The following is a 26,323-nucleotide window of genomic DNA, read 5'->3' on the forward strand; positions in this document are numbered from 1 at the left end:
CGAGGATCAGTTTAAAATAGCAAAGACCCTTCTAGGATGGGCAGTAACTCTGTAAAGATATATTAGAAGGGCCCAATATGAGCCATCGTTCCCCTCATGGGCCCTGCTGCATAGTCCCCCATAAGATTCAAGTGTTAAATTTATCTTATGTGGATTTATTTATTCTTCCTAGTCGTATAATTTGAGTGTGACTTTAAAAACCTGACTCGCACAGACCAAGTCCCATATGTTCCACACTGTGCGGGGGCTGTCCAAGGCGAAGAGATCAGACATCAGCCAATTGGCTGTGACATTCCTCCCTGCTGTTACTGTAAATGTAGCTAAAAACACGCTATGGTGACTAATCCCACCTCACGTCTCCAACCCAGCCCCCCTTTTCCCCTCCGCCACCTCTTCAATCCCTGATGCGTAAATTTGTTTGCAGCTGTCGCCATGGTGCCAAACCCCTTCCACCCTCGCGGGTTTCTCCTTGATGTTTGTCATGGCAACGCATCCCCGTCCCAGCGCGCATGTATGGTTGGCCTCCGCTTCAAAAGAAAGGGTCTCTAATTGGACGCAATCTCGCACACAGGCCCGCTGTCACGCCTGAAGAACAACGCGGCGTCCTCGCTGTGTCCCCCGCCGCCTCGATTTTACACTCACTTGTACTCCTTTAATGCTCTGTCAGCTTGGATGGATTTTTTAATGCCACATTATGTGAAAACATGAGTGATACGTATGTCCTCAGGCTGAGAGGCGGCTCCCTGCTTTCCGAGGGTTGCTGATGCTTTTGAACCCCCCCCCAACCTTTGTAGGCCCCCGTCCCTTGTGAAATTGAAACTGTGCAATGGTGTTTTTGTCTTGGTGACCGTGGGGACTTCTGGGATGCTGTGGGAGAAGTGTCAGTCCTTATGAATGGTGATGTTGAAAAAGGAAAAATTAAAAAAAAAGAGAAAAAAAAGACCGTCTTTCACATCTCTTTCATTCCCTCCGCAAGTCTGCAGAATAAAAGAGTGCACAAGGTCTCTTGCAGGGAGTTTTGAGGTGAACAAAGTCAAAGTGACTCTGACACACACCAAAATGTTAATGAATCCAAACCTAACTGAACATCAATTATGCAACTAGCTGAGCAGATATCAGGTCCAACTTTGTAGAGTAGATTAAACACACAGAAACATTTTGATTTGGCTATAACGCTGCATGTAATCATTAAACATAGCAGAAAATTGGACTGGGGATCAAGACATGTTTACATAGTGGCCCCAGGTTGGCATTTTAAGCTTGTACTGTTTTCTCACAATTTGAGTCTTGGACCAACGTATATAATCCCATGAAATCCAATGATGCCTCGTGGTTGAGGCACGTTTGCAGGAGAAAAATGTGATATAGCAGGATGAGTTTTACTTTCATCCATGCAAAGATGTTACAATGATTGGCTCCTTCGTGCCTGCACTCATTTTCCTCCCTTTTTGACCTTTTCCTACAGAAAGAAGACATAAGCCATGAGTTGAACTCTTTATTTTAAATCAATTTATAGAAAAAGGACCAAATTCCAAGAATATTTATGTAATGAGACTTACTGGAGACATCCTAATCAAGATGAACTAAGTCATTAATTAAAATGGTTGGGAAAGTTTGTAGAAAATGCCAGAAATCTGGTCTGATTAAGTTTGCACATCTTTTGAATTGCATGTAAATTCTGTATGACCTGGTTGGTATTAGAACTCAAGATCTTGTGGTAAAGTGGAAGGGCTCAAACACTATATAGGAATGTTCATACTGTTATTCAGAGACCCGACATGCCCAACTTTTCTTTCTGCACTTGACTCCAGATAAACACTGAGGTCTTAAAATACAAAATTGCAACAGGATATTATAGTATTTACTGCTTTTCTAAACCTTATACTTGCTGGCTGCACATCAAGAATCATCAGACTGATACAGGAAGCGTTTCATTATCGCTCAGAGGATGTTCACCATTCAAACACTAGGGGGCAGTGTTGTCATCTTAATGGCTACTCTTGTGCACTCGTGTCTTGTGGGACTGTCTCGTCTCAATATTTTAGCAGGTAAATGGTCTATGACACATCTGCTCCTGCTGTTTCCTTTTGAATGTGCACCCACTGGCTGACCATTGTAATATATTAATAAATTAAAAGCATATTGTCACTGCCCTTCACAGATTTAAAATCTTCAATAGCAAGTGGGAACCAAGCAGCAGCACATGTTTCTTAAAGTTCCACGATAAAATGAACAATTTCCTTCTCCACAATGAATTAATTAAATCCTGAATGAATGCATTCTTTGATTTTATAAACCTTTTCCCATCTACCTTCCACTCGGGAACATAAAGAAATAGGAGAAAAGATGATTCAGCTGAAATTAAACTTCAGGACTGAACTTTGATCGCCACCTTTAAATTTTAATTCTGTCTTTTTTAAAAAACAAAAAAACCCAAAACCTGAATGGTCAAATCAAAGCCCAAGTTCATTTTTTGACCCTGGTGGTGCAGGCTCTTTCTTTTGACAACTTTCTTTGATTTTTTCAATTAAATCTCTTTCTGCCTATTGTTATGACCTCATCATAAAATCTTTACTTGTCGCGAATATGTTCCCACAGACCATAAACACTGAAGTCTGAATTGGATCTCTCAATAGGAGGGTGTTTATTAAAGTTAGTATTCTGAACTTTACGAGGACATTTTGTCTAGAGAGACTTTATTTTATTAAAAAAATTGAATTTTATGGAGCCCCACCTAGAAAAACAAGGTTTTTGCTCAGCCTTCTGTTATCACTGTTTCGGTGCTTGACGGCGGCGCAGACTCACTCTTGAATACTTGAAGAATACAAGGCAGAGCAAGTGAATGCCACACATCTATTATTGACTCGAACAATCATTCAGGACACGTGTGAGAAATCCTTGAATAAACCCCGGGTTCATTGTAAGCTGCTGCTCAGGCTTTGGACAGGGTCCTCTCGCCTCTGAGGGTGAACGCAGCCACCCCGGGGACGACCTTGGGCTGGGGTTGGGACCATTTCACACCGTCCTCTTCTGTTTCTACTTCCATTTCCACGCCAACAAATCACCATGTCTCTCAGTCTCTTCTGACAATCCAATATTCTTGAACATTTTCCCAACCTGAATCAAACCCACCGCGACCTCAGCAGGCTAATCTTCATCACAGCGGCTTCGGCCCCCGTAGGTCTCACCACGGATGAGCAAAAGGTCAGAAAAGAAGTCAAACGGACACCTGCTAACAGGAAGAAAAGATCCAGAAGCCACTGGATGTGATACCCTTCAACACTTGACTGCATATACAAAAGCTGTTCTGTCCAGAAGACCCGTGATGTCGCAGCACTGATGGAGTTCATCCCCAACCGGGAAAAGTACCGACTCACTGCTGGGAGTCTCAGTCTGACAAAGCACAGATCAAAACGTCATGACCTTTGAGCCCAACCATCTTCATCATTCACCTCCGTCCTGCCAGTTTTGTGTCAACAGACTAAACAGACAGAAGCAGGAACAAGTTCTCAAAAATGAAATCCTCCGCCGCAGACGTGTTGTGATAAACCCACGTGGAAACGCAGCAGTGTCGTCCACCCATAAGGGAATATTCCCTCTACCAGAGCTATGGAGTCTGCATTAAATCCTGTTTGTTCTCTAACCCCAAATTGGCTCATAGGTTTATTCATCTGACAGCTTTTCCCTGTTGTTCCTCCTCCCTCCCCAGGGTCTGAAACAAATTCCAGGAAGTCCTGATTAATCTCACACATTATCAGGGATGCTGTGACTTTGTTTTAATCACTGTTTATGTCACTTGAAGCTGTCCAGATTCTGTGCATGCTGCTTCGAGATAAATCCACTAAAATGACCAGTTTAGTGAGCTGTTTTGTGGCTGGCTGCTGACTGCAGAAAAAGACTGTAAATCATGATTACCCCCTAGAGAGGAGCTGAATAGGTAGACATCCCAGCCTTACGATAGTTAGCCGATACCATGTCTTAATAGCTCTTCTGCACGCGCAGGGGGAGGTCTTGTCTTGGGCAGAAGACCAGCACTAAAAGATGTTACAAACAGGTCAATAATCCTGTTTAGAGTGAATGTGTCCAATCATTCACGCAGGTCTGCTTCTGTGGTGACGTTCTGCTTCCTGAAACCTTGTATTAATTTAAAATGAGCAGTCAAGCTTCATTTGCTTGATGTTCGGGAACCGTATTATTACTCCTGTTCAGTGGGTGTTTTGGTCTGGTATGACACACCGATGCAGCGTCTGCTTCCCCTTCAATGGAACAGCTGCCAGATATGCTGCTTTTTAAAAAATCTTCTATGTGCTAACGTGCTAGTTTGAGAGTAAACTGTTTAAGGCTGTCCAACTAGAGTCAAGCCAAATGTTTTATTTAGATAAAATGTAACTTTTCTTGAGGGGCATTCATAGCATTTCCGTGGAACCCCCCCCCCCCCCCCCCCCCCCCCCCCGAATCAGATATGAGCTGTTAACCCGCACAATGAGCGAGCAAAATGGTCATAATGCTGCATTCACACTGTTGTTGCTGAACTGACCTGCTTTTGTTGCTTAAACATAGCTTTTTTCAGGGCTGCATGGCCCCACGGATCCATTCATCCTCTTCAAGGCTGTCTGAGATTTTGCCATTTGAAAAACTTTTTTGTGTTACTTTTGCCTTTGAAAGATTCCGTATAGTCAATTTATTGCTCGACATGCGTCAAACAAGAGGGCAATAAAATGGCAGTTCCCATAACTCCAATGAACAGATCAGACTAATCCATGCAAATGGGCACCCTCAGATTTCCGTCATGTGCTGCTATGACAGAGTCCAATTACTGTAATGGTGCTAAATAATTGCTTCCATTATGTTAAATTTTAAACATAATTAAAAATTAAAACAAAAGAGTAATCTGTTACTGACGAGTCTCTACATAACTGTGTCTCTTTGATATCATGTACACCAGCTTGAGTTAGCTGATGCTAATGGTAAAAAGGTTGACTTGTTCATTTAAGCTTGAATAAAAGATAGAACAACCCCCCCTGTGCACCACTCAACAAAGAAACCTGGAAATAAGTTGTTTTCAGCAGCCTCGTTTCTCTCCATTAATCTCGGAATAATTGAAAGCTAATTGAGTTTCTACCTCCAGGTCAGAATGCTTCACTTCTTTGCTCCCGGGGGCTGCAGGAGTTGCGCACTTGTGCAGATACCCAGAGCACATGACCCTGAACAGCACCGAGAGACTCAGTCGGGGTTCCTGGAAGAACAAATCAGGCCTGTCTTCCAGTTCCAGTCAGTATTGGCAAACAATGAGGGACATTTTCATTTATCCTGATTTCCATTTCTAAGGGTGAAGCCATCACTTTGTTGAGATGAAGGACGATGTTAAAAAAAGGAGGAGAGGAGAGGAGAGGAGAGGAGAGGAGAGGAGAGGAGAGGAGAGGAGAGGAGAGGAGAGGAGAGGAGAGGAGAGGAGAGGAGAGGAGAGGAGAGGAGAGGAAACCATGACCCAGTGGGGTGACAGAGGCCTGTCAGGTGATCATATTTCTGGACCAGTATAAGTATAACTAAGATGTTAAGCTAATGATTAGATGACCCCCTAAGCATGATAATTTGTTTGTCTAGGATAATAACTAAAATTAAAGAATTAGTAACAATAAGCTTTTTCAAAGAGGAAGGTTTTAAGTCTAATTTTAAAAGTAGAGATGGAGTCAGCCTCCCCTACCTGGACAGGGAGCTGGTTCCATAGCAGGGGGGGCTGGTAGCTAAATGCTTAGAAACTTATTCTACTTTTAGAGATTCTGGGGACCACAAGTTTGAATCTATTAAAAGCAGACAAAGTTGCTGTGGCGTAGGTTCTCATGTCCTGCTACAGTCAGCTTTCTCCTGTTGTCAGACATTTTTAATCCATCACTGTCACTCTGTGCGGTTCCACCTCACAGTTTTCAAGCAATCTGGTGCCTGATCTCAAGAAATGGCCCCCATCTCATCAGAGGGATGACAGGTCTTCTCTTTTCCATCAGTGGGTGAGAGGATTTCCATTACAGTGGCCTTGCATGAATACATCTGTGGAAGAAGCTTCAATTGGCTCATAACTGGTGTGAAAACATCTGGAGGGCAGAAAGAGCCTTTCAGAACCCTTGAAACAAATATGTTGTTTATGGCATCCAAGCAGAGTGACCTTGACATTCTTTTCTTTTAGCAGCTGATAACAGATAAAAGGATATTCCTTTTTAGGTGTTCCTCAAGGCTGTTGTCTCAGCCCTTGTTCAAGAGTCAGTAGTCAGTCAATTCATTCATTGTTGGATAGCAAAACCTGACAAGGCTTTTACTGTGCAACAGTGCGACTTGGGCGCCCCCTGCTGGCGAGGACGCCACATCCAGCAACCCCCTCACCTATACACCTGGTATATGATGTCTCTTTTATTATTTGTTACTATCTTTGGGAAGAGAACATCTCCATATGTTCCATGAATACATAGACAGTAAAAATTGAATCCTTAGAACTTTAGAACATGTATCATAGAGCCGTTCTACATTACTCATTTATTTTCTTAAAAAAATGTACGTTCTTGCCCAGACCACCAAAATGTCTTGAATGTATGTTTTTTTTTGTGTGTTTTTTTTTTAAAAAGCCTTAAAAAATATCAGGCTCTATTTAAACGTCAGAAGCTTCTGGCAACATGTCAGCGGTAAATTTCCCAAAGAGGTGAGTGAAAATGCTCGACCACAGGAGCTCCGCAGGAAGCAGCCACACTGTGTCATGGACACAAGCCACCCAGGAAGGAGCCTTTCTTCTTATCTCCCTCAGGGAAGGAGCCAGATAAGAGCAGGGACCTTGTTCCTCTGAGACACCCCCTGGCACCTCCAACACAGAGCAGGAGCTTCCACACTGAGATGTCATCAACGCCTTTATTTGTTCCTTTTCCCCCCACTCTTGTGGATTTGGTTCTATCGCATGCATCATTGTATCATTTAAGTATTTATCAGTTACAAAGGGCTGAGATGTAGGGTGACGTATGTTTGATCCCAATTTTTTTTGTGTACTCTAATCCACAAGCAACAAAGTTCCAGTGAGTTTAAAAGGTCACATCATGGCAGAAATGTGACACTTTGGTCACTTCATACAAAAACCTTCAATTCCGCTGCAAATATTTTCAGATGAAGGTGGTCTTGAGCTTAAATCATATCTGTCTTTTTCAGATTTCCCTTCAATCTAATTGTGATTCCGGCAACATTACAGTAAAGTACGATTATAATCATTTTAATTGTTGACATTATTGGAAAAAGAGCCGCTCTAAACCTCTCAGCTATGTATGGTCCCTTGATCACTGTCACTGTGATTATTTCACCCATATGTTATGCTGCGGGGGGGTTTGCGTTTGAAATTTTCTCACACATCCTAGGCTTTCTGCATATTTTTTTCAAACATTAGCCACCATATAAGTAAAAAAAGTGTGATTAGAACACAAAAGGTGTGTTTGTGTGGGTGTAAACACTCGTCACATTCAAACAATTATACGAAAATAGTGTTTTTAATGTCAAGTGCTGCATATGGGAATAAAATTACCCATCAACAGACAGTACATCATTTACTTTCACACACTTAATTGCTGTGACATTTTATTGGTCTCCGGCACTGGGTGGGCGACGTCTCTGTCTCTCCCGTAGCTGCGATTGTCAGCATCAGCATGAAATGTTGCTGCACAAATCATCACTTTTCTTTAGTCACGCTGCTCTGAAAGGGGTCAACTGCTCATTCTCAGCAACGTCTGGCCTAATGCAGCATAACGTGGCTGAGGGGTGGAAATGCTTCTGCGCTGTGGTTTTATTTATTATCAGAGAGACTTTAGTAATAAAAAGTTTCCAGCCATAACCACATCATTTAACGCTGTTTAAATCCTATAACATGATGCAATGACCAGCCTTTTTTGGTGTTTTTCATTGTCAGATGGGGTCAAAACAGAGAAGAAAAACATGGAAACATGCAGCAATTAACAGACAGGGATGATTTTAATTTAATTTATTTCAATTTTTGTACTCTACGTGACATAGATGCTTTATTGTCTCATTTCAAGCTAAGGTTGGTATACCACGGATCATAAAGAATAATAGAATTTAAGTTCCCGGCTGTAAAATTGACTACCAATGCGTGCAGGCTTTAAATTCAGGGGTCCATCTGATGGAATGTGCCATAAAATAAACCATCTTCCAAAGGTTATGGGGTTACATTGTCTATCGTGGAGCTAAATATCACTGCAGCTGCCTTCAGGGGAGGGGCGGGTCACACCCTGGACAAATCGAGTTAATGATTAGATTTTTTTAGAAAAGTAGCTCATAACTGTAATAGATTACTCATTCCAGCAGCTTACCGAACACTACAGAAAGTTCCCGTCTTTGGTTTGCTGGATAGTCCGTTTGCATTCCCATTGTAAGCGAAAAGCTCCAGAGTTCACTTCTAAGTGAACCCAGACCCACAGGTGGACCAAAGTTCCCTTCTTTAGTCTGCACCAGAGCCTAAACGAAGTGAACTATTCATGGACGTGAAGAAGTAGCACCAAGATAAGTTCAAACTTAAAGTGAAGCTTTGTGCCCCCTACTGGTTGGGTTAGGTTAAGTCTGGTCCCAAAAGAAATAAAGGGGAAAAAACTTTTTAAATAAATATGTTAAATAAATACATAACCTCAATGGCCCATGAGCTTCTAGTAAAATGTCTAAACCCTGCAAAAGGTCGAACCAATTATCTTTTCCAGTGTGATACATCATTAAATTGGGTGTTGTTTTTGTTCACTAAATGGCTCCAGTTTCCCACTTTACTGAGAAGCTTATCTACATTTTCAGTCTGATTTAATTCCAACTGCAAATGAGTTGAATAAATGGTTTTAGTAAAATACGTCTGTGTGTTGTTTACGAGGGAGGGAACCAACTAATACATATGTGTGTTCTTGTAGTGATCCACTGTGAGCACCAATATACTCATTCTACGAGCAAAAGGTGGACATTTATGCAAACTGGGAGCATTTTGGATGCTGTTTGAGCATTAAGACATGGGTTTGAGGTTTAGTTTAGACCTGGGTTTATATTAGGGTTTAGGTTGGGATGTTAGTGTTAGAGTAGGAAGCTGGGTAATGATTTATACCCAGCAAAGTCCCCACAAAGATAAGAATATGAGAATGTGCATGTGTGTATGTAAGGTAATAATTAAATGTATGGGGATGTGCAAAATTAAGAATGTAATAGTAATTATAGGAAATAAATATGTTTTTATTAACAGCACAAGATACAATCATAGACAATGCATTTTTGTTGGACGTTTAAATAAAGCCTCTACATCACTGAATGGTAATTGTGCTCGGATAATTTAAAAGCTACTCTCCAGAGCTTTTAAGAAATCTGCAGTAACAACACTCAAGTTCGAAGAAATCCACTTTCATTGGCTTGATCGTCACATCTGATTACAATTAAACTAAAGCAGTGGTAGGTGCGAACTCTTTGCACATGCTTGCTAATGCATTCTCGCCTCCCATATTTTGTGTATAACGCTATTTTTTAGATGTTAAATTCTCTCCAGCCTTCGTGGCTTCGGTCCTCACTAATGCTGCAGACAGTAAAGGACCGTCTACTCATCATCTCCTCCCATTTATTTGACACTCTGGGCATTTTCAGCACCATAAAGCTGACCATGAACACCATTATCCCCTGCCTTATCTGTGCCATTATCGGCTGTTTGCAGGGGTCCTTTACAGCGAGGTTAATTGTTTGCATTCATGCGCTCAAGGTATACTGAAGCGAGACATCCATTATACTATACTGCTTCACCTGGAACACCAAGAGAAAGGCACAAGACCTTGGTTGGTCGGTGACCAGAGGGGCTCGGTGGTATCGGGGTCTGACTTGCTGAGAAACACCACTCCTTCAGCAGACTCCTGCTCGGAATTTGTGTCTGATCCAGGCCGCCGTCGGGTGAGGAACCTTTATGGCAGCGACACCAACAACATGCAGCTTTATCAGCTGAGAGGTCAGAAGTGTTTGGTTTTAAGTCCGAGTTGGATGAATGGGGCTGCCCTTGGGTTTTGATAGCCGGGGAACCGGTTCTCCGGCACTGGCCGCGGAGCACGCTGGTAAAGGCTTTCTTGAACTCACGGCTGAAGCAGGGATAGATGACGGGGTTGATGCAGCTGTTGAGGTAGCCCAGCCAGAAGCTTATCTTAAAAATGGTCTCAGAAGGTTTATAGGATGGGAAGATAGAGCCTGGAAAATAAACAAGCACACGTCCAAAATCAAAGACTGCTTTAAAAATAAATGCGCCATCAACAGTTTGGGACGTGCACAGGGGTGATTCTCTTTAATGGCCAACTAGTTAAAAATCTGCACTTGTGCTCACTCGCTTAATGAGTAAATAATTCAGCAAATGCTCCTGCTCAGCTGGGAGTAAAGAACTGGCGGTTCTGTGCTCCTCAGTTCACAGACCAAAAGGTTCATTGAGCTGAAGTCCGGTACAAGTACAGACGTGAGGCACTGTCTCTGATTAGCGTCCTAAATGAACAGCGAAAGCTGCAGATGTCACAAAGGGAGCAATTGTGCTTACGCTCCACTCTGGGCTCTGGACATAAAACTCCAATCATTCATTCTAGATTGTCCTTGTCTAGTCTTCTGCTCATGCAGAGAAATGGCCTGATTGAGGGTAGCCTTTAAGAGACAAAACACTTTTGGATGATACCCTTCACCTAAACTCTTATATTTAACTCAGGTCACCAATCGCTCATAATTCTCATGTATCTCGGCCTGTATTAAGTGCTAAAGTATTCAGTTTGTAGGTAAGTTCTGCTATTTGTTCCGAGCAGGCTTTGGTCAGGACCCAGCGACGAGCAAGAGTCTATTTATAAGCTCGGCGGCTTCATTCCGCTGCAGCGATAAAACCCACCAGATACAAGCCAACACAAAAAAAGACCCGAATGCAGGAACACAGGCCAGATAAAACAGGCTGAGAAAATCAAATTGTCTCAGAGGCTGAGTGAGAGCTGAGCTGTGAGCCATGAAGGTCTATCTCTCCTAAAATGCAGAACTATTCTCTGATGAACCCCCAACCCCCCCCCCCCCCCCCCCCCCCCGAGACCCCTGGGTGACAGAATATGCCTCCTGGCATTACGGCTCATTAAGCAGCGAACTTGTTAGCCATAATAGCTTTCATATGAGGCAGTAAATATCTTGGTTCATTTCATTTTTAAATTGCAGCTGCAGCACCACTGTGGTGTTTTACTTGGTCATCTGGGTTGGCTGTAATTGAATTTCTGATGCCCCCTCCAAGGAATCTGAATAGACGCTTCAAGACAGATCACCAATGGAGATGATGATCTGAAACTATACAACTCCATTTGCTGCACTTTTTTTAAAGTTTTTTTTTTAAGTTTGGCAACTTAAAACAAACAAATAAAAAACTACCAGACCATCAAATACATGAATATTCTCTCTCTTGTTTGAGTGCATCATTTGTTTTTGCACTTAAAAAAGAACAAAAATCTATAAACTACAAAATTGGAGATTTTGTCAGTTCAGTCAACTCTAACATCCTAATTTCAGTTCAGGCTGCAAAGGATAAAGCAAAACCAAATTATATATCAGTTACATAAGCAAATAACCAGAGTTGCAACTGCAGACAACCTTTGGAAAGTGGAAACTGGTGATTCGAAGAATTCTTTCTGCATAAATTGGAGATGTGATAAGAACAATTTATTATCATTACATAACTACCTTTGATGTATAAGCACAGTTTCTCCTGGATTTAGTGAGATTTGCTAGCATTAGCATTAGAATAATAACACTAGTATTTTAAATGCTAATGATACCATTTAAATGTGCTGTGCTTTGTAGATAACTATTATTATTATTATTATTATTATTATTATTATTATTACCGGTATTATTATTATTTTTATCATCATCATCATCATCATAGTTGTTGTTGATTTAAATGAGATATTCCCATGAGAAAAGACCAGGAAAGGATTACAATAGAATTTGCAGACAGAAGTGTTATCTTTACTTTAAAAAGTAACATGTTCTAGAAAGTAAGATTGCTGTTTGCCTTCGGGACAAACATTGGACAAGGATCAAAAAGTCCATGAGAAGTTCAAGTTAACTAGGGGAACAATGTGATGGAAACTGGGAGAAAGTGTCAATTTGGGTCATTGTGTGTGTTAGATTTACAACTAAAAAGATTGTTGCCACTTTGCTTTTTGAATCCCTGTAACAAAAGACCTTAAAAACAATAAAAATCAGCCAACAGCTGCGAGGATTTCACAGGCACCGTTGTGTTTATGCAGGGATTACCCTTTGTACTGTTCAGTAAAGCTGGTTATTAATGTCCACATATGAACAATAGAGAGGAAAGACAACACCTGCACGGATATTTCACCTATCGCGACTTCGTGGTGCTCTGTGACCTCAATAAAATGAGTTTGTGGAATCAAACAGGCCTTTCGGTCGTAATCTCACCATCTGATCTTCACTGACTGCTGGCATACGTCTAAAATATACACAAGTCAACATTTACATGCACTCACATGCAACAAGAGTTTTTTCAAAAGCAAATAAGATTGAAGATCAGGCCTGACAACAGTTATCACAATCTGTAGATAAAGTTTATCAGCTATGAGGATCCAATATACGTATGTGTGTGACTGGATTTTATCGAGCTTTGAGCAGCTCATTTTTCTGAATCTTGTCACTAGGTTGATGTTTTGACTACAGCAGCAGAAAATTGATTCACGTACATTTGGCTTTCTTTCAGCTAAAACGCCACAGAAATTCAAACAGACCTCATTTGTTTCTACCGTTCCTTCAGTCCTGTGGACATTTCTAGACAATGAAAAGGAACAAGAAATACGAATATCATTACAAGTAAACATAATACAGTGGGACCTCTACTTATGAAATTAATTGGTTCTGGAAGTTGTTTCGTAACCTGAAAATTACGAAAGTAGAGAAGCGTTTTCCATGTAAATGCCCTAATTCGTTCCAAGCCCTCAAAAATTCGGCCCTATTTTTTTTATAAATCATAAAAATGCATCAAAACATGTAACAAATACATGTTACAATTAGATTACCGCACAATAAATGTAGGAATTCAGTGCAAGGCTTCTCCAGGAACAAAATGAACTTTATTACAGGCTAATCTTACATTAGCCATCATTACTAGCAACGAACGTTAACACTTGTTGTAACACCGCCATCTAATGGACAAACATACGAACACCCACAATAAATAAAAGCTAAACGAAGGCGACGCTGGGATACACACAAACTTGTACGTATTAACGTCCCTCCTAGCCAATGGGATCACAGGAAGATGCTAGGCGATAGCCAATGGCAGAGCAGCTACAAGCATGTTTACGTTCGCTAAACTCCGCGAGCTGCGAGTAGCAGCGGTAGCGTATTTTTGCCTTTCGTATCCTGAAATATCTTTCGTAACAAGAGAAAATATTTTCCCGTTTTGTAACCTGAAAATTTCGCATGTAGAGACGTTCTTAAGTAGAGGTTCCACTGTATACATTAGCTTGTTTCATGATCTTAATGTTTAATTTTGTCTAACTAGCCTAATTAATTGAGGACCCATGCAGATGAACATTTGATATAAATGTTTTCTGAAACCCTTAATTTATGATGCCGTGAAGAGTCCCCAAATGATTTTGGAATTTTACATTTTGAGCTCATTGTTCACCTCTTGAGAAATCTGGGATGTGGCTTTAGCCTGAAATCAGAAAGTAATGGTGCACAGTCTGTCCTGCTATTGAGATTTGACAGCTCTTAACATTCATATAGCACATTTCCCTGCACTTTTGCATTCCCTTTTATTTTATTGTTATTATTATTATCTATGGTTGCTTAGCTATCATTATTTTGGGAATTGGCTGGTACATCACTCCTTTATGGGGGTTTCTAATGAGAGAATTTGTGATTGGTACAAAACTCACAAAATGGCCATAAACTCACAGAGCAATGATTTAAAGTCAGTATTGCTTGATAATTTAAAAAGGTGAGAACAAAAAGTTGTGTATATTAATGGATAAATTCTGCTTTATATAATTTGCCTCAATTGCGCTATAATACCTTTACAACACTATATGGTGTTAAATCCTTCATTAACCGTCATTTTATTTTTTTGATTAATTTCACTCGTTACATATCATCTAATTGTACTGCAGACATAATTGTCCTGTGAGATTAATCCTAAAAATGTAAAAGAGGTTAGCAGGTACGTACCAATGGGTAAAACTAGGAAAAAGGGAAGCCAGCACAGAATGAAGCATCCAACAACAATACCCAGAGTCTTGGCTGCCTTTTCCTCTTTGGTGAACTTCAGCAGCCTTGGCAGGGAAAAGGTGGTGCGTTTATGACCCATGCTAATGTTATCATCCTGCTGCTTCTCCGCTTGAGCGGCGTTCCCTCTGTGCACCCTCAGCATCACCCCTTCGGTCTCAACCCCATCTCCCTTATTGCCCTTTCTGAGTGTCGCTGTCTCCCTCCTCGCCACGGTGTACACGCGGCAGTACATGGCCAGGATGATGACCAGCGGGATATAAAATGACCCCAGTGCTGAAAACAAAGCATAGCCGGGTTCCTCTGTTATTCGACACACCGACTCATCTTCTGGGTCGGGCTCCTTCCAGCCAAACAGGGGGCCTACGGATATGGCGGCCGAGAGACCCCAGAGAGCCGCCACCGCCGCCAAGCCTCGCCTCCCTGTTGCGATTGCGGAGTAGCGCAGCGGGTAACTGACAGCCAAGTACCGGTCGATCGAGATAACGCACAGGCTGAGGATGGAGGCGGTGCAGCACAGGACGTCCAGGGCGGCCCAGACGCTGCAGAAGGGTCGGCCAAACACCCACCGTCCCAGAGCTTCCGAGGTCGCGGAGAAGGGCAGGACCGCCGAGCTGAGCAGCAGGTCCGCCGCCGCCAGGTTGGCGATGAAGTAGTGCGTCACAGAGCGCCAGTGGTGGTGGAACAACACCGACAGGATCACCAGGATGTTACCAAAGACCCCAAAGATCACGAACACCAGCAGGACCAGCCCCAGAAGCACTGCCTTTATGACGTCCACCTCTGGGTGGGCGGTGGAGCTGCAGTTGAGACAGCGTTCCTCCACAGAGGATACGCTCACGTTCTCAGCAGGAAAGATCATTTTGTGCGAGTGCTAGTCTCCCAGAGGATCATACATCATCCCTTCCTCAAACTGCAATAACTCCTCTCTGCTCCCCTCAATGCACGGCATGAAAAGCTTTTCCTGCCGCATAAGTAGCCCTTAAAGTCAATTTGTTGATGCAGTAACTCTTGCCAGCACTCCACCAATCATATGGCCTTGGCCCGAGCTCCTTGACAGAACGTTATTTCCACAGAGAGCGCTGCCGTACAGTGTGTCATGCGGAGTCTGGCATCATTCCATATTCATATTGCAACTGGCAGCCGCTGTTGGATGGTAGTGATGTCAGCCATGTCGGAAGGTTTACCGCTGGAGGTCTGCAAACACAATAAAAAAAACAATTTAAGATAGACCGAAGAAAACATCTCACGTGGAATACACGATAACAAGCGTGGCCGCACTGGGAAAATTGCTCAGCCTCATTTCCAACGCCCTCTGACCAGTCTTTGATTACAGACGCATCAGAGCACACTGGTGGTAGATGGTTGTCGGCTCTCACAACTGCAATCACAGGAAAACACCCGGTTTTGGTTCTCCTTCATGTAACCGGGCAGATCAGTTGAAGAAAAGAAAAAAAAAAATCAATATCCAGCAACTGTGAGGGGATGCAGCTCTCATCTAATGGTGAATTTATTCAGGGCAAAGGCAAAATGCTATGACATTATGAGAAAAAGCAGTCAGCCGTGCAGGGATTACGGAGATAAATGAAAGCATTGGTCATTTTCCTTGAGAAATGACATTCCGCCAGAGCTCGTGATGACTTCCTTTAAGGTTTTTGTGTCTGTAAGCTGTGCTGAACTCAAATTGTTAGATGACAGGCCGGGAATTGAACCTCGAATTGCCTCTGCCTGATAGTCCCACTCACCGCCACTCACGGTGTACGTGTTGGAGATCCGGGATATCAGCGTGGGGAGATAAACATGGGCTAGGATGAAAAAGAATAAAAGAGATAAAGCCTCCGAAGAGCGGTCACGCCTGTCACGCGTTCACGTGGGATCAAACGCTTGCGATTGCTCGCGTGTCCCACGGCGAGGGGGAACAAAATTTGCCAAAGCAAACACTGCTTCAAACGCATCAGGATCAGTAGCTATGAAGAGAGTTGAAATAATAAGGAAATAGTTGCTGGAGATAGGATTCAAAAGCAGCATGATGCAGTATGCAGAGCTCTTTAGGAGATTTTGTAAGGATGAATGCACTGGCCAACTGTGGTTGATGATTATATTTCTTTAGACAGACCCTTTCTTGGCATAACTTTAGCCTATTATTTGTGTTGGTGTCAGTCAAAAAGGGGTTCCTGAAGGTTCAACAATGGGGACCTGGATGGGAATCTGGAGCTCTTCTTAAAGGGTCTTTATGTGTATCCTGCATCCGTCACATCATCTGAGGAGGCAAACGTGCTGAATGACTTTTACCAAGGCTTGTCCGAGCCCCAGTCAGGAAACTTCAAGAACTGCTTTCTGGCTGGTTTTCTCTTGTTAAATCCAGTCAGGCTTTGATTGTATGTGCTCCAAGTGGGACAGAGGATTGTCAGACTTCTGAGCTCTTGACAATCAGTTTTGGTTCAGCGCTCTCTTTTGTTTTGACAGTCTACACGACGCGCAGACTCGAGCGAGTGGCCCTTGCCGGCGCAGTTCCAGGCTGGCAGCGACCTTCCTCTGTCGGAACATCAAGAGCACGTCGGCATATTCCATCACTGTCTGGTATGCTGGATTTACAGCAGCGGTTCAGAAGAAGCTGCAAAGGGAGATAAGGTCAGGCGAAAAACAATTGCTCTCCCTCTCTGCCTCTCCTCCTGCCAGCCCGCCTTATCTCCCCAGATTGAGGAAGATTCCACAATCGCTTCCATCCCAGACTCACCTGCTCGGCAAGCTTTCCTCTGGAAGGAGGCACAGAATTAAAAAATGATGCCTTAAACCAGAAGTATAATCCAGAATTAGTTTATTGATGGAGGGTCTGAGATTTCTCATTGCTGCCTTTCTGACCTGCAAATCAACCTCCTGAAATTAAAACCCAGCGAGACTGGGACACGTGACAGTTTTATGTTCAGAACCTGCTTGTCTGACACCCCACACTTCATTCGTATGTGCGAGGTTGGTGCTTGGCTCCAGGCTCATAACCCAGAGTGTGCCATAAAATTAAAAGTCCACAGCCTGTCCTTTCACTTTATGTCTCATTCATGGCTGCATTATTATGGAAGGGGCGGCTGATGGAAGAGCTGAGATAAAATGATGATTTGCTAGTGCATAATGCATTAAATGTCATCTCAGGCAGATGTTATGAATGCACACCCTCCCTCCAGAAAGCCTGTGTGTTTTTGTTTCTATTTATCATAATTTCCTCCTCCTTGGATAGAGGATTTTCCCGAAAGCTGTGAATGTTTATGACTTCAAATGGACTATCTCAGATATATTCCTTCAAATTATCATTTCAGTTCGATACCATTCCTCTCATGTAATGCCTTGAGGTTTCACGCCATGCAAATCAGTCAGAAAGACAATAAAAAGAGGCAGCGTATTACATCTGAGATCACACGATCCATCCTTTCTCCCCGTGAAGCTGCTCGAATAAAATCTATCAGGGAACAAATCGGCAGTCCATTTTACATCTGAATTGCAAAGGTGCAGCACTCATCATCGTTAGTTCTACAAAGATGGTGTCGTGTCCTTGAAGGAGCTTACTGATGTCATTCTCTCAGCCCGAGGGTCCATTATAGTCTTAGAGCAAGTCAGCCAATCAGAACTCTAATTGGACTCATTATGATTTTGTTTCAGGAAAGCGATTAATTAGCGAGCATATTAAATGCCTAATGTAGCCTCATGAATGGAGCGACAGCATCACTCCCTCTACGACTGTGTGCTTGATTTAATAAATACAGGCTTCAGCACTGAGAGGTCTAGACTGAAAATATCTCCTTGAATTTCCTTGAACTTTGGGGTTGTTGACTTCAGTCACTTCTTAAAGACGAGGCTAATTGAGTTAATGCCTCTGATCGTGCTGACTCTTTAGCATTGAAGTGCTAGTACATTCGAATGAATTAGCTCATTTAGCATCATTTGGGTAGGATAAATAGCAGAGATCCCCCAAATATATGAGAACATTTTCCAGCTTTGTCGGTATGTGCAAAACAACTGAAAACATGCATTGCGTGATAGGATCCAACTCTGATAAACTCTGGTTTGAAATGATATTGGCCTCTTTGAGCCACATATGCAGCACAACGTCCATTCAACACCCTCCTCCCCCGGTCATCATGATATTATGTTCTACTGCAAAGCACGGCAGAAATCATGCATGAAAACTATAATATGAGCAACTTTCCTCTGTTTCTTTGGATCAATGCTCCAGTGAATGTTTAAGGACCATTTTGTGTAGGCTGCACTTTCCATTAGAAAAAAATTGCCTGACATTCCTATTTCTTTATTACCGAAATTAGCCTGGAACGATTTCACTTCCTCGTTCGAGTAATTTTAGCATACATCGCAGGTTGAAAACCCTGTGCCCTTTTAATGCTGCATTAACTCTAATGTGCTCTTCACATTTATATCCACATTCTTTCTATTAGCATTTGTATATTCTCTGGGTTACTTCAGATTCAGGGCAGCTAGCTGCTGGGTGAGAAATGAAAATATGAATAAGACTCTATTAAACACTGCTCTCTATTTGCTTCACATCCAAGCTGATGATGCACACAACACCATGTTTTGCTGCTGGCATCTCACAGTGATCCGTGAGAGGGAACAACAGTGCAACTAATTAGAGTGGATCAAAAATAGCCAGAGTGATCCTTTATGAAAATTAGAAGTCAATCAGCCTCAAAAAGGATGCTTCTGAGATGGCTAGAAGAGGAGATGAGGAGACACCTACCTTGTCCCAAAGCCCCTTCATAAACATTCAGGCAGGAGATAAGAGCGGGGCTTATTTGCTCCTCAGGCAGTCATTCTTCTCTCCTCTACAGAGACTGAGGACGGACATCCTCTCCTTCCTTTTTTCCTCCAGCTGCCGGAGCAGGAAAGTCACACTGAGGACTGTCCGAACTGCTCCAGCCAGGCCCCGCCCACCCCCCGTTCACCGCCCCCCGACAGCATGGACCCTGTAATTAAGGGATGGTCACGAGCCATTAATTTACAGCATCACCTGGTGTAAGCAGACTGATTAGGCCATTAATAACAATAGGTCAACAACAGCAAAGCTGCACTTCTTTGTGTTCGAGTGCAGGTTTGCCACTAAGGTGAGCAAAACAGGAGGGAAATTAAAGTCTTGGCAAAAATCCATAAGTTTTGTACTTTAAATGTCTACAGGAGGTTGGTCAAAACCACTTTCATTCTCATTTGGAGTTTTGTTGACAAAAGGAATATTTTTTATCTTCCGTGCATCTACAAACCCACAAAAGGTTTGTAAGACATTTAAATTACTGTAATTAATGTCTGTTTAGATTAAGTGCTGATAACCTTTTCCATTACCTTCTTTGTCCTGTTTCTAAATTTAATTTTAGGAAGAAAAAAACATATCAGTGATGCATGCAATACTGAGTCACCTTAAAAAAATAGAAAATATACCATAAATGGTATTGACAAACATTACAAGTCAAGTCAGCAGCGATTTACATCACTACGCAGTAAAGTGACTGCCCAGAGTAGAAAAATACCTTCAGCAGTCTGTAGGGACTGAAGCTACAATTTCACATCACCATGTTGAGGTGAGATCAGGCGTTGCATCAAACTTTGAAGTTTTGCTTTGGTCCAATCAGCTCAGTTCACGTTTGATGTTAGTTGCAAGGTGACACGGCAGGTTCCACTAAATCTCGACATCATTTTCCTGACTGCTTCACCTCAGTGGAAAGCATCAGGCACTTATTCATTTGTACAGCATCACAAACATTCAGAAACCACTCCACAGAGACATAAAGCCACAGTCAGATATGTAATCTTTAAAGCTGTAAAGAATCAGGTGACAGAAAAATGTCACGTTCGTCATCTCCAGGATCAAACATAATGTTTTGGTTGCCCCACATTAACACCAGTTTGAAATTTGAATGTTGAAAGAGGACATAGTTCTGAACTTGAACAGTTGTTCACTTTGTTTCATAACTTTTTAATTAACTTTTACATCTGGGAAAAATTTCTTTAGGATATTTCCCGTAACGCTGCAAACTCTGGCAATGACAAATAGGCTTTTTCAGGTTATTGTCTCAAGTTGAGTTATTTATGACTCAAGCGGTGGTTCGGTAACCTGACCACACGGGTGTCAGATGCTGCTCAGGGCCCTGGCAGCTGCGTCCACTTTATACTTTTCTCAAATCTGTCTCAAATGCCGGGGTGACGCATTCATCTTCAGACAAGAGAGCCATCTCATAAGTCTGATGCCGCCGGGCGTATCGATCCAGCTTATGGATCTTTTCAGTCCATGAGTTTAAATTGCAACTGTGAGGACTTGTCCTCAGCCTGTCTTGTTTTCTACAGCCGAATTTACATCCATTATTAAAAATTGGCTTTGTAATGCCTTTAAAATGTTTCTTTTGTTTTCATCCTTTTACCAGTGAAATTAAAGTTTTTTGCTTGAAGATTCTTTTGGGTTTCTGTCTGTGAAAAGTAAACAGACAGTAACAATTTAAGATTCATCTCTTAATGCTAAATCCTTAAAAGTTCTCTCATTGTATCGCCACTTGAAAGGTAGTTAGTTCACTGTTCTCCACAGCTTTACATAAATGGATGGTCACTTAACCCACATGCAAACATCGCTTGGATGTGATATTAAGATTTAAGAATTATAGAGAATGAGTGAATAGGGTATAAACAGGAGAGGAGAGAGGCAGTGAGAAGAAATAAGTGCTGTTAAGAGAGCAGGTTCTCTCTGAAGAGCTGTGGCTTCAAAAGCTTATTGAAGGAAGAGATGGTCGCCCCTAATCTGACAGAGCTCGTGGGGTCTTTTCACCTTTGGGGAACAAGATATGAAAATAGTCTGATTTCTTTGGGTGTTGAGTGAGGCAAAGCAGCATGACTAGGAGCCTGAGGCTATATGATCAGAAAAAGACAGTTGATCATCAATCATGATTCCAAGACTTTGAACAACCTTGGCAAAAGACAAGGTCTCAATGTTGTGATGAATGGATTGGTTAGCCAGGAAAAGCAGGAGCTCGGTTGTACCAATTTTAAGTTGGAGGTAATGATTCGGCATCCATGCGGATATGCCCAAGAGACGGTTTGAGATTGAAGGTTCATCTGGGGGAAAAGACAGGTATATCTGGGTGTCATCTGCATAGCAAGGGTACGAAAATCCATGCAATTTGATGATCAGTCCCAGTGAGGTTGTGAATATGGCAAAGAGCAATTGCCCCTAGCAGTGATGTTGGGGACCCAAGTGGAGAGCTGGTAACGAGCCAGAAAACTGACCTTGCCATGACATCCTGAATGACGCCCACGTAGGCCCAGGAAAGTGTAATGCAGCTGATGAGTCCAGCAAAATGAAAACAAGAGTTGATCATGCGAATGATCACAGGTGGCAGCTACTCTCTGTAGGAGAGTGGTTGGGTTGGAGTCTAGTGATGATGTAGTCGGCTACGTGTCAAGAATTTAGATACCTCTCTATGTGAGAGGGGTGAATGTAGGGAAGGAGGGGAAGAAGGCTGAGAGCATGCAGTAGATGGCAACATGTTTGACTCTTGGGATTCTCAGACAACCAGCAGATGGTAGCTGCAACCTTCTCCGTGACAAATGAGGCAAATGTGTCAGCTATGAGGTTCACACTATCTGAAATGCAATGAACATTTTTAATTGCCCTTTTTGTGACACTTACTGCTGTAAACATATGGATAACGGGCCAAAATAATCAGGAGAAAATGTTTGTGTGTGTGGGGTGCATTCAAGGATTTATTCAAGTATTTTTATCCTTTAAACCCTAAATAATAGAAACCCTATAATAATAAGTGTCAGCTATGAGGTTCACACTATCTGAAATGCAATGAACATTTTTAATTGCCCTTTTATATAAGAATATAACAAGGTGAAAGCAAATAAGAGATAACTTTAATATAATGGATCTAACACATTGTCCTTAAAGAGAGCACATTTAATGCAGAGCAGGATTAATTTTACATCTTAAAAATAAAGTCATAATTAAAAATTATGAGCTGAATCAATAATTATTACAACTGCAGTACAGAATCACGTCTTCTATAAAAAGCTGACCTCAAAATGCTTCAAATTCTGTAGCTATCTACTTATTCCGTATATGAAGATGTAAGAAGAGAAATATGGAGAAAATTCCTTATATCCAGATTCTGAAGCCGTCCACTGTTTTGTAAAGGCCATACAAAGTTCAGCCACAGATTTGGAGGAGTTTTGCTGAGAAATCTCCCAATGCTGTCATCAAATATTAACCCAACAGTTGCCTTCAAATGTTAGCGAAGGACTCACCCTCCAAATCTGTCTCTCTTTAGCCCTCACAGCAAGAAGTGGCTCTTGTTCTTGTCACCGGGTGCCATCATCCACTGATCTGAGGAGTCATTTTTGGTTTTAAAATTTCACACAGAAAAAAAGTGTCTGACCTGGATTTGATCTCCCAGTATCATACTTCGGGCTGTTTTCTCATGTAATACTGCAATTCTGCCTGCAGCTTTTCTTATTTACCCCATTATTTTTTTTCTCCAAAAACAAAGCTTTAAAGGTTGGGTCTTTGCTTTGGGCAAATATCGCTCTCTGTCGCCCTTCCTGATGTTGTCCCACGTCACAAACTTTAAACATAAAACTGATTACACTTTTAGGTTAAACCCTGATTTCCTTCCACAGCCAGAGGTATACGACTGAAGCACGGCTCCGGCCTCTGCTTGGCTGAGGGAAATACTTCATCAGCTTGAGTTGGTTTAACAATAAATTATTTATGGGGAGGTAAAGGCTTGCCATCCTGAGATTAGCATGCCTTATTGTTCAAAGGCTCGGCTGTTTTGGAGTCAAAAGTGAGGATGGCTAAACACCAGCATCATGGGTATGCTCTACAATAATGTTATAAAAGAGGCACAACACTTGCAATCTATAGACAGTCTTTTTGTACATTTTACATCAATGAAACTTAGGGAAATTAAAAGAAAATTAAACATCAACATGGTATCATGGCAACCAGTGGCTAGGCAGCAAGATAAACCTAATAACATTTTATTGGCAATTAAGAAAACACTTTCACAGGAATTCATCTTACATTCTTATCAAGGAACTCAGCACGCTTGTTCAGTTCACATTGTGCCTCTACAAAACCGAATTTATGAAGCCTTTCAGTAATAACGTCCTTAAAAGTATTGACTTCCCTCTAGTGGCTGGCTGCAGTAAACACCATAAGATTATCACAGTTTGGACGTGACTTGGTTAAAACCCCCTCAAACTACTCAACACTTGCTACATTTTCTGTCCTGCAAACACTCTGTGGTGTGGTTAAGCTGGCACAATCGCCTAATTACAACAAAGTTCTGGGTTGGATCCCAGCCTAGCGTTCATTAAAACAGGGTGAAATTTGATTAAGATCTTCCTGTGATTAGGGAGGCAGACCTTTGATTTTACTTTTACAATTAAGCAGTTGTAATCCTTTTAAATTGATCACACATGAGTCAGACCAGACGAGCTCAAGGTCACTATGATCTACTTAGTGAGCAGCTTGATGCATGAATTTGCAGCAATGAAAAGACTAATGCTTATGGCTCTATCCACTAACCTCTTCACAAATAAAAGCAACAGTTTACATGTTTTGGGAAATTCAGTCAGGTTTACACTTTTGATGCCCAGTTTTCAATTTATTGTGAAATCCCGTCATCTGCTAATACTCCTCTTTCAACTCTACCTTCTAGGCTGCTTGTAGCTGTCCCTAGGGGGTGGGGGGGTGTTCATAAGTCTGTTGGTGCAGGCTCACATGATTCTGAGTCTGCCAGATAGAAGAGTGGTGAAAAGAGAGTGTGTGGGTGGGAAGGTTTGACCTGAGTTGGCTCCAGCAGAACTCTACAAGGCTTGGGAATGAGGAGAGCCACTGACCTCTCTTGATGACCAGCTGCAGTTGCTTCCTTTTGGATCTAGTTCAGCTGACACGCTACACTCTGACCCCATAGGTCAAGACACTCTGTTGTGCAGTGCCAAAAGTTTTGGAGGATGGAGTTTATTACGCCTCCGTGTCCTCAGGAAAAAAACAAAAACATGCTGCTAGGCCTTTTTATTTATGTTGGTGGTGTCCTTATAATTAAAATTAAAATAATTAACAGTCCAGCTCAGGTCCTCTGAGATGTGCAGTCTGACTGACGTAACGTTTGTGACCTACTCTACTTCTTCCCCATTGATGCTCAGTGCAGTGTGGTCATGTGTCTCACTTGCATCTCAGTATCTCCCTGTGCTTTTGAACCTGCTTCTCCTTCCCTTGTGTCTTGTTATTTTGAATTAGAACAAGTAAAACTGATGTTTCTGTTATACGATAAAATCTGTGTGCTCATTTGGAATTTCTGTTGGCTAAGAAGTTTTCCTAATAAACACTGGAACTGTCTGAAATACCTTCTGAGCACTCTGAAGTGAGGTTCTGCTTTACCTGGTTAATGACTCAAACTGTAATTTTCCAATTAGAACAAAATGACCCTTATATTATTAATTAGATCAGTTTCACTTTTATTTATCTAGGACCCATCGAAGAGCCCACAGTGGGAGTGGACATTAACACACCCAAGTTCTCACAAGCACATTGTTTTGCGATGAACCACAGTTGCCCCAATGATAATAACAACAATATAACAATATTTAAGTAATTATTGGTTAATCAATGGATATAGTTAATGAAACGTGCATACAAAGTACGGCTTGATTTGACACAAATTAAATAATTCCAAAGACAATTGTGTTTAAAGAGCAGAGAGCCGACATCCTCCCGGATTAATGGCAGTGAAGAGAAGCTCGCTAACAGAAGGGAGAAAGCTCATCTAGGCCCCAGCTCTAGACAAGCCATCTTCTGGGGACAGAGAGAAAGACAGACAGAGAGAGGCAGAGTCAAACATGTAGGTCCTCTCAAACTCTGCCATTATTCTGTTCTGCAGGCCAAGGTCAAACCCATTCATCTGTGGCAAGAATAAAACACACAATAGTTGTTAAAAGAGCACTGAACCAATAACCAGGAGTGCACTATCACGTGGATGTGGATCTTGAGGAACTACTCAGGTCGGCCTCTCTTCTGTGCTGCTCTTGAGAGACCATCTTCATTATCTCTCTCTCTATGCAACATTTTGGCTTTTTGGAAGCCTTTAAACGTCTTCTGGATCTGGTGCAATAGACAAAAGCACACTACTATCAAGTGTTCCACTGAATAATGTGTGTTTCTGAGCCTGTTCTGTTGTCTGACCATTTCTCTGCCTCTTTAACTCATTCCAGGAGTCAAAAACTTTCTTTAAAGGCTTCTTTGGTCCAGTTCTGCCACTCTTCTCAAAGGCTTCCAATTGTTAAAAAGAACATTTGTTGGAGCTTCTTTTGGTCGAGACAATGGAGTCTGGTCCCAGATAAGATCAGAATATTAAAATTAGAATATTAATGCTCAAACTATTTTCAAAAAAATAATTCTGGTATAATTCTTACCGGGGAACACTGGCAGTCCACTGGTGACAGGTGTTCACTGATGCTGTGGACATTTCTGTCAGATAGAAAATAAGTGCTACTGACTCACATTTCACTTTTCTTATGTTTTATTTTCCTATGATGCCAAGCATCTTGGGCCTCCTTTCTTCTCCCTGTACTTCTGCCCCTTGGATTTCTCCTCAGTAGGAACAACATCTCCGTCTATTTCCATTCAGATGACAGTCAAATTTATGTGCCACTAAAACAGGAGAATGCAGGAAATGTAGACCAACTTTTAGAGTGAAGAAGTTAAGGCATGGATGTCTTTAAATAGTTAAAATGATTAAAATGCACGTTAGTGTTTCAAATCTTGATTTTGGAATTTAAGTCATAAGCGACAAGACAATGACCTCAAACGTGAAGCTTAGAGTGGCTCAGTGGTCAAGTCCACTTGACCACTTTCTTTCTCCTGAGACATCTGGCTAAGGTTAAATCATTTCTTTCATGTGGCATTCTTTGTATGGCTTTGCGTTTTCCTATCACTGGCTTCTGGTTTGGATTCAAAATGATTTTAATTGTCTTC

At 41.9% G+C, this 26,323-nt stretch overlaps 1 protein-coding gene across 1 annotated transcript; it reads right to left on the minus strand.

Moving 5' to 3' along the window:
- Nucleotides 1–9,222: 9,222 nt before the first annotated feature.
- Nucleotides 9,223–19,225, minus strand: adra1ab (adrenoceptor alpha 1Ab). The gene is made up of 3 exons (XM_003965146.3): nt 19,043–19,225; nt 14,242–15,495; nt 9,223–10,230 (listed from the first exon to the last, which is right to left on the minus strand). The coding sequence occupies exons 2-3, from the start codon at nt 15,158–15,160 to the stop codon at nt 9,785–9,787; spliced, it is 1,365 nt and encodes a 454-aa protein (XP_003965195.1). The 5' UTR covers nt 15,161–15,495; nt 19,043–19,225; the 3' UTR covers nt 9,223–9,784.
- Between the last annotated feature and the right edge of the window lie 7,098 nt (nt 19,226–26,323).

The sequence above is a fragment of the Takifugu rubripes genome, chromosome 6, assembly GCF_901000725.2.
Source record: "Takifugu rubripes chromosome 6, fTakRub1.2, whole genome shotgun sequence".
Taxonomy (NCBI): Eukaryota; Metazoa; Chordata; class Actinopteri; order Tetraodontiformes; family Tetraodontidae; genus Takifugu; species Takifugu rubripes.

Coding starts and splice junctions, on each gene's coding strand:
- adra1ab (XM_003965146.3), bottom strand. CDS start 15,160: ATGATCTTTCCTGCTGAGAACGTGAGCGTATCCTCTGTGGAGGAACGC. Junction 10,231..14,241: donor TTTCCTAGTTTTACCCATTG/GTACGTACCTGC, acceptor TTTATTTTCCAG/GCTCTATCTTCCCATCCTAT.